Source organism: Carassius auratus, chromosome 48, assembly GCF_003368295.1.
Source record: "Carassius auratus strain Wakin chromosome 48, ASM336829v1, whole genome shotgun sequence".
NCBI classification, from domain to species: domain Eukaryota; kingdom Metazoa; phylum Chordata; class Actinopteri; order Cypriniformes; family Cyprinidae; genus Carassius; species Carassius auratus.
In genome coordinates, this window is record NC_039290.1 from 8,785,524 (window position 1) to 8,795,523 (window position 10,000).

Consider the following 10,000-nt stretch of genomic DNA (forward strand, 5'->3'; position numbering starts at 1 on the left):
CAATTTTCTGTATTCATTTTCATTTTAGTTTAAATTATCACTTTTTATTTTTATTAGTTTTTTTCAAATATGTCTAAATTGTTGTTGTTATCTTTTTATTTCAGTTGTCGTAAGTTTAAACACTAAAAGTAAGATAGTTGGCATGACAAAATGTAAAATTTCTATTTATTTATAAATTACGTTTCATCAAATATCTATATTTTATTTAAATGAATTACATTGTTTTGATTAATACATTTTACACAAAAATTTAAATGACTAATATAATGTACAGTAAGCTTCATGTGTACAGAAATGAATCATATTTTGCATTTAGGTGAGTACCTTTTTTATATTTTATATGATTTAACTCATATAGCCAGAGTGTGTTCAAAAGATTTCTCGAAATCATAGAAGGGTGAAAATTTGTGATGTGCCTGATGGGTAACAGTTTGTGCAAAAACATGATAATTTTTTGGTGTTAATTTGCATCACTTTTGTTGTGACATTCTTGCCGTGAACAGACTTCTAAACACTTCAACAATGCAGAAAAACAAAGTTCTTCCTCATATTTTTTTTCTTGTTTTTCAGCACAAATTGCTATACAGTTTTAAAGATATATTTACTTTACAAGAAAAGACAAGACACAACAGGCAAAATCAGTTTTTCCATATACTGCTCAATTTAGAAATGTTGGTCTATTTCTCTTCTATAGAATATATTCTTCAAACTAGAACAAAAACATTAGTTTATTTTATTGCACTTTGTGTCTTCAGATTTCAATTAACAATCCATATCTTTAAAAGTTTTCTCCTCTTCAGCAGCACTAACATACACCAAAACTTACAGTTTTATTCCTCTCTATAATCTGAAGATTTCTACTGAAGGGTTTGTTCATATATCATTCACATTGATTTATACAACATTTTATTTCTAAAAACATGGTGAAAATCCATATCTTTAAAGGGACAATGAGATTTATTTCCACTTCTGCAGCACTTACATTCACCAAAACTTACAGTTTTATTCCTCTCTATAATCTGAAGATTTCTACTGAAGGGTTTGTTCATATATCATTCACATTGATTTATACAACATTTTATTTCTAAAAACATGGTGAAAATCCATATCTTTAAAGGGACAATGAGTTTTATCTCCACTTCTGCAGCACTTACATTCACCAAAACTTACAGTTTTATTCCTCTCTATGATCTGAAGATTTCCACTGAAGGGTTTGTTCATATATCATTCACATTGATTTATACAGCATTTTATTTCTAAAAACATGGTGAAAATCCATATCTTTAAAGGGACAATGAGTTTTATCGACACTTCTGCAGCACTTACATACACCAAAACTTAGTTTTATTCCTCTCTATAATCTGAAGATTTCTACTGAAGGGTTTCTTAATATATCATTCACATTGATTTATACAACATTTTATTTAAAAAAATATGGTGAAAATCCATATCTTTAAAGGGACAATGAGTTTTATCTCCACTTCTGCAGCACTTACATACACCAAAACTTACAGTTTTATTCCTCTCTATGATCTGAAGATTTCTACTGAAGGGTTTGTTCATATATCATTCAAAACATGAATTTTTTTATTTCACTTTATCTACTAGCATCTGTAAATTTCGATTACAATCCATATCTTTAAACGTTGGTTTCTCCACTTTAGCAGCACTTACATTCACCAAAACTTACAGTTTTATTCCTCTCAATATTCTGGAGGTTTTTATAGAGGGGTTTGTTTATATTTCATTCAGGCTGATTTATATAAACTTTTATTATTAAAAACGTGCCGATTTTTGAACAATACATTTTTTTTCTGTCTGTTGATAGTATTATATTTTTACAAATGACAAAAAGAAAAATCTGAAATCCCCACTGTAGAAATCTTTAAACTTAATGCCAACAAAATGCCTTAAGACAAAAAAGTCTAAGTCTATGCTTAAAACAAGGCTAATTATCTATAAGTGGGGTCAGAATAGAAATCTTTATTATTTCCCTTTGAATTCAGTTTATTTTTCTAATTTTAAGCATCAACCGATTTACAGATCACTGTAAAAAGTCATTTTGTTTCTGAATTAAATGTATCTTGGTTTAAATTTTTTTTAGATAATTTGTGCTGGAAACAAGACACTCGGTTTTTGTAACCAAAAAAGAGGGAAAACTGAAACCTGAAAACATTCCTGTGTAAATGTATTTTGGGGACAAATTTGTGACTGCATTTAGATTTAGCTCAGTAAATGTAAGTGTGTTTGTTATGTATATATGTCTATATGTGTGTGTGTGTGTGTGTGTGTGTGTTACCTGGTGAATGGTTGAATGAATCTGATGAAGCGTCAGACAGAGAGTGAAGAGACGCAGCACGACTGGCGCTGCGGGTGACCGGACCCTCACGAACCGGAGGCTAAAACACACAGAAAACACCTGATATTACAAACTACTGCATAAATTCTTTGAGAGGAAAACTGCAGGATGTGTTCAGAGCAGAGTCTCCATTAGAGAACACATCAAACAGAAATAACTGCAATTATAAAAATCACAGTGTTCAGAGAAGTCCAGCTCAGGTTTCACGTGGAGAACTAGAGCTCAAATTCTGCTTGTAAATGAAATGACTGTAAGAGGAGTGCCTTTAGTAACAACATTAACATATAGACATATGATCTGCAACAGATTCAAATAAACTCCATATACAGGTTTTCAACTCATATCAGAGACATTAAAGTCCAGAATCGCAGCATCACAATTGTTTGTAAATGTGTTTGCTTGTCAGGAATAATTTATGGAACATAAAATCACAGCTTTTCCATCAAAACAAAACAATAATTTACCTAGTTATACCCAGAAAAGTAGAAAAGCTTATAAAGCACAGTTTGGGGACAGTCATTTTAAAGAAATTAATAATTTTATTCATCAAGGACGCATTCAGTTTATCAAAAGTGACAGTGAAGACATTTATAATATTAGAAAGATTTCTATTTTAAATATTGCTTTTCTTTTGAACTTTCTGTTCATCTGTGAATCCTGAAAAAATAAAATGCATCACAGTTTCCACAAAAATATTGTGCAGCACAACTGTGTTCAACATTGATAATAATCAGAAATGTTTCTTGAGCAGTAAATCATCATATTATTCTGATTTCTGAAGATCATGTGACACTGAAGACTGGAGGAATGATGCTGAAAATACAGCGGAGCATCACAGAAATAAATTACACTTTAACACAGATTCACACAGAAAACAGCTGTTGGAAATTGTAATAATATTACACTGTTTTTACAGTATTTTGTATAAAATAAATGCAGACTTGCTGAGCAGAAGAGACTTCATGAAGGAGTTTGAACTGACCCTGAATCGGACGAAATCGGAGTAGGAGTCGTCGTAGGTCTTGTGATGCGCTTCGACCAGTGTGTTGATGATCTGCATCTGTTCCTCGCTCAGACGAGGTTTCCTCGCCTCCCTCGCCGCCTCCTCCTCTTTCCTCTTCAGGATCAGATCCTTCTTCCTCTGCACCTCCTCATCCGTCAGAATAACTGAAATACAGACAGAACCAGTCAGACTTCTGAAGATGTACGAAAACAACGTTAACTGAAATCAAACAAAATATAAAAAACAGCTAGTTTTTTTTTCAATTTGATAACAACAGCTATTATTTCTAATCTCCTTTAAATTTCAGCAGTTGTAGTAGAATAACTAAAGCTGGAAAAAAAATAATGTAAAAAATATATAGATATGACAAAAACCCAACAAAATTACTAAACTTAAAAATCGAAAATATAATAGTAAAAACAAATATTAATAAAAAGTAATGGAAACAATATGGACATGGGTTATTAAAAAAACAATTACAAGACAATTACTAAAGTTTACAGAAAATGAAAATGGAAAATACAAAAATAAAACCTAATTCTAAGTATTAAAAACTATAGACATTTAAAAACGTATAAAATGACAAAAACACAAGAAATTACTCAAAATGACAAACAACATATGCATGTTAAAAAAGTAAAAAAAAATACATCCAAATTACTAAATTAAATTAAATTAAATGTATGCATTTAGCAGACGCTTTTATCCAAAGCGACTTACAGTACATTCAGGCTATCAATTTTTACTTATCATGTGTTCCCGGGGAATCGAACCCCCAACCTTGCGCTTGATAAACGCAATGATCTACCAATTGAGCTACAGGAACACTAAAATAAAATAAAATATATTAAAATATTAAAATAAAATAATAAATAATAAAACAATTAAAAAATTAAAACGATATATGCATATTTAAAAAAATTACAAAAACATTATCAAAATTACATAATAAAAATTTATAAAAACTATATACATTTTTAAAAAGTTACAAAAATACATCAAAATTACTCAAATAAAAAAATAAATATTAATAAAACAATTTAAAAATAAAAACTATATATGCACATTTTTAAAAATGACAAAAACAAAACATTATTAAAATTACATAAAAATTAATAAAAACTATATGCATGTTAAAAAAGTTACAAAAAGTCAACCAAGTTACTAAAATTAACTAATAAATATTAATAAAAACTATATACACGTGAAAAAAACGATGAAAACTAAATTGCCATTACTAACTAACAATGCAATGGGGAAATATGAAAGTAAAAACATTAAAAACTTTAATAAAAATAACAAGATAACAATGTCAGTAACAAGATAATTTTTCCAAACAACCAAAGTCTGTCTGCTCATTATAACGTCTAAAGCGGCGTGGATTACCACACACTTTCTCGATATTCTGCAGCTCTTGGCTCAGACTCCAGGCTCATGTGAAGGTGCGTACGGCCACCAGACGATCCTCGGGAGGCAGTTTTTCAGACGCCCAGCGTGCTACAGACTATTACAGACAACGACTGACAGCTGAAGCGCTGCACAAGCGGCCGTCTGCACAAGCAGAACTCTGACAGTGCCAGTCTGGAGCGGATGCCATCTGTGCGTCTCTATCTTACTTAGGCTGCACTCGGGGATTTGAACGATTTCCAAAAAACCCACATTTACACAAAACGGTTTTAGTCTGAGGGATTCATGGCGACAGTGGCTCGTGCAGCTGTGTGTACTAGGGATGTGTCCAATTAGTGAACTCGGAAAGGCACGAAAAAATGAATGCTGCTATGTACGAGTGATCACAAAAACAGAAAGTGAAAGTAAAAAGCGAGCGCTCATTCAAAAATGATTTCAATGCCCTGCATATTTGCAGCGGCTGACTGCAATTTATATACAGTACATTGAGAGAAAGCACTGAAATGTGTTTTTTCCTCCCATCTCATATTTTATTCCATTTAGTTCTTCTGTGGAACACGTTATTTGTTTTCCGTGCCTTTCCGAATTTGGATTCACTATTCACTATTTTCTCTTAGTTCATTCATATATCATGCTTAAGATCAAAACATTTTATGTTTGTACAATTAATTTATTTCCTCATATAAAAAGTCCCCTGGTGAAATATAACAAAAAACAAAAACATTAATATATAAAATTATAACAAATATATATATATATATATATATATATATATATATATATATATATATATATATATATATGGTGTAATAAAAACCATAAATATGCTATTCTAGTTAACATTATTTTATATATTTATAAATTTTTTATCTTTTTACTTTTTTAAATGTATTATATATTTTACTATTATTATTTATTTGTATTTTATATGTATAAAAACATAATATTATAATATCAGTAAATATTATTATAGGTTTAATGCATTTGCATACATTTATTTTTTATTAAATTATATACAGTATATACACATATTTATATACATATACAGTGGGTACAGAAAATAATCACCCCCTTGCATCTTATAACAAAAAAAGTGAAAAATATAAAGATATAACACCGTCAAAATAATAATATTAATAAAACAGAGTCACCGAGATGGAAAAAGATCACCCCCTTGTGTCAGTATTATGTTTTAATTACACTGTACTATTTTCAATGGGAAAAACTGATCATAATTAATGCATAAATATTAATTAGTCCCATAAAATTATCTCAAAATACGAAAGAAAAAATATTATCGTAAATATTGACCATGTAGACCATGACTGTGTCTACAGTCCCGATGATGTCACGATGACATCACAGTGCCGAGATCAGCATCTCTTTAACTGCACAAACCGCTGACCTTTGACCTGCTGTCCTCAGCCGACCCGAATGCGACACACAAAGAGGTTCTTTTATACACAACGGTATCTGTTTTCGCTTAAAGTGGCGATCTGCCTTCCCCACGACTCCCACAAAATCTGGGTCGCTCATTGAGCAACTTCATGGAGAAAAACCATCATTGTTGGCTCTCTCTCACTCTGTGTGTGTGTGTGTGTGTGTGTCGCTTTAAAACACCTCAATTAACTGGAATTAGCACATAAACAAAGCGCATGTTTTAATTAATGCTGTTTCTTAAACTCGAAACCCCATAGTAACACAACAGAATGTTTTGCACAAAAGAAAGTCGATTTAAAAAAACTAGTTAATAAAATGTGGTTGTTAATATTATTGTCATTGGTTGAGCTGTAATCCTCCTGAAAACTCTCAAAACATCTCTCATATGGAAATATGCCATCTGTTAAATTAAAGACAGATGAAGTTACAAAAACACTGGCTGACTCATAAACCCAAAAGATTATATACATAAACACTCAGTTATAGTTATTATAATGCCTCAGTATGATCGGGTTTAATTTTAATTTCTGAAACTCTCTCATCGAAATAAATTATATTTTATAAATGTTTAATTACACATTTGTAAATCTCTCTTTCTATATATTTATATATAATTAAAATATGAATATGATTTTAATATGATACATGTGTGTGTGTGTCTAAATACAAATATAAAATTAATTATTTTAATGTGATACATATACATTTATGTTTACATAAATATATGTTTACATATATATATATATATATATATATATATATATATATATATATATATATATATATAAATTCTAAATATGATTTTAATGTGACACATAAAAAATAAAGGAGTCTAATAATACAATATAATACATTTTAATATATAAATAATCATATATTAAAAAATATATTTTTAAAACAAAAATATTAATCTGATTAATATATATATATATATATATATATATATATATATTTTTTTTTTTTTATTTTTTTTTTTTACAAATTATGAATAAATAATATACATACAGTATATAATACCAATATCTAATAAAATATAAATGTGATTTTTGTTATATATTTAAAATTAAGTAAATTAATATAATAAACCAATATATTTATATATATATGTGTGTGTGTGTGTGTGTGTGTGTGTGTGTGTGTGTGTGTGTGCGTGTGTGTATAATGTAATTCTAGATGTCAGTATCTAGTGTGAGTTCATTGTCTCTCATGTGTTTGAAGGTCGGTCTGACAGCATTCTGTTCATTCTTTCATATGTTGATGTTGGTCGTGACCCTGGGTGTGACCTCTGACCCCGGTCAGCTCAGAGGGCGTGTGACACTCACATTCCTTCATCATGCCGATGTCGACGCAGCGCTTCAGACGGCAGGCCTGGCAGTGACGCCAGTTGTCTTTGGTGATGGTGCAGTTCCCGCTGAAGGGGCAGGTGAAGCTAGCCTTGCGCTTCATACTGCGCCTGATGAACACACAGAGAACGGTCCTGAGCTCCAACAACACACTCAACATCACAGACTATATATATATATATATATATATATATATATATATACTGAGACACAGACCCAGACATTTTCAACCAACTGTGCCAACATGTTTTCAGTCAATGCAGTATACACAGTCCTGAACTCTGCACTCACACACCTGGACAATAACAACACGTATGTACATTTGTTGACTTCAGTTCAGCATTTGACAATGTCATTCCCTCCAAGTTGACCACAAAACTTGGAGACCTGGACATTAACACCTCCCTCTGCAACTGGATTATGGACCAACAGACAAGCCACAGCCGCTCCAGCACCATCACAATCAACACCGGCGTACCACAGGGCTCTGTGCTGAGCCCATTCCTCTTCTCCCTCTGCAAGCCTGTTCATGGATCCAACTTTATCATTCAGTTTGCAGATAATATATATAATTATAATTGATGTCGGTAATGCTAGAAGTAATTTTTATATAATATTTATAAATAAAAATGTTTAGAAATAGAATTAACTAACTAACTAAAGCGAAAACAAAGCACTTTGCATCCCTCATTCAGATGTGTTTTATAAGAGAGACGTCACTGGCTCTCTTTAGATCAAACCGCTCATAAACAGTGTGCCATTACTTACACAAGCTGCTGTTTTTCAGCAGGGTCATAAAAGCAAGCGGCGGTTCTGTGCTCTGAAGAGACAAACACGAGCCGCTGACCTTTGGGTGGATTTAACGGATGAAAATAACACCGGGAGAAAACCGGGAACAAACACAAGATTTTCCGTCCTCTCTGAAAGAGGACTGCAGCACACAGACTGTCATGTGCTTCATTTTTTCAGAAAAAAGCAGTTTAATAATCATAATAATAATCATAAATCTAACCTTTGGAATATTCTATACTTCTGGTCCAAAGTTTGAAATAATTTCAATTATTAGTAATAAACTTTACCTTGAAACACTGGTCAAAGATTTTAAATCATTTACATTAAAAAAAAATCTGCATCAGTGATAGAGCTTAAAAATAATTTTACACTAATGATTAGGTTTGAAATAATTATTATTTTTTTTTATTGAAAAGTTCAGCATCAGTGACAGAGCTTAACGATGAATTAAAATAATAATTATAATAATAATACATTTAACTCTGAAATATTTTACACTACTGGTCAAAGGTTTTACATTTATACATTTATAGCATTTCGTAACTCTGTCCAAACATGAAATGTATTTATTGTCTCTTTATGGATTTACCATTCAGTAATAATTTATTATTATTATTTGTTATTATCAATAACAGTGTTAATCAACTGAACAATAAAACATAAACGATAAACAAATAAAAGTTTGTTGGTAAACAAAGTCCTGAACAAGAGGTTTACTGTTAAAATAAAAATAGGGATGAAATATTGTTTAATATTCCTCTAAAAATAAAAAATAAAGTTTTATTATTATTATTGCTGTAGACTAGCAATATTTTAATTATTTAATTATTATTATTATTATTGTACACTAGTAATATGAATACATTTTACTTGAAATGTTCTACTAGTCAAAATTTAAAATAATAAAAAAAAATTGGAAATTGGATAAGAAATTTAATCTCATCAAAACATTATGTTTTTAGAATCTCACCGAGGCTGCATTTATTTGATAAAAAAAACAGTAAAAACTGTAATATTGGTAAATATTATTCTAATTTAAAATAACATTTTCTGTGTGAATCTGTGTTAAAGTGTAATTTATTTCTGTGATGCTCCGCTGTATTCTCAGTATCATTCCTCCAGTCTTCAGTGTCACATGATCTTCAGAAATCACAATAATATGATGATTTACTGCTCAAGAAACATTTCTGATTATTATCAATGTTGAACACAGTTGTGCCAAACAATAGTTTTGTGGAAACTGTGATGCATTTTATTTTTCAGGATTCACAGATGAACAGAAATTTCAGAAGTTATCTGAAACAGAAATCCTGTGCCGCATGATCAAGGTTCACCTGAAGAAGCCCTTGCATCCCTCGCAGGTCATGGCGCTGAAGTGGAAGCCGGTGGCCTTGTCTCCACACACTCCACAGATCCGCGGCGCGTTGCGGTCAAACTCCTCCTGACCCGTCGCAGACGTGCTCACGGCCATCAGGTCCATCACTGAAACACACAGAGTGAGAGAGGCGTCAGAAACATGTTATTATGGATTATAGACTATGTGTTTGAGTTAAAAACATCTTCTCCAGATGTTCACTGATGGACTGGAGTGCTGTGGATTATTGTGATGTTTTTATCAGACTCTCATTCTGACGGCACCCATTCACTGCAGAGCAT

At 31.1% G+C, this 10,000-nt stretch overlaps 1 protein-coding gene across 5 annotated transcripts in view; it reads right to left on the reverse strand.

Annotated features, from left to right (window-relative positions):
• The window catches only part of LOC113065759 (vitamin D3 receptor A-like), a 44,111-nt gene that overhangs the window by 6,063 nt on the left and 28,048 nt on the right, over nt 1-10,000 (reverse strand). For all 5 annotated transcript variants that reach the window (XM_026237262.1, XM_026237267.1, XM_026237264.1 and 2 more), the window contains 4 exons: nt 9,679-9,826; nt 7,532-7,662; nt 3,342-3,526; nt 2,300-2,399 (listed from right to left, as the gene is read on the reverse strand). In XM_026237262.1, the coding sequence (XP_026093047.1) occupies nt 2,300-2,399; nt 3,342-3,526; nt 7,532-7,662; nt 9,679-9,826 (564 nt within the window). The remainder of the gene's footprint in view (nt 1-2,299; nt 2,400-3,341; nt 3,527-7,531; nt 7,663-9,678; nt 9,827-10,000) is intronic.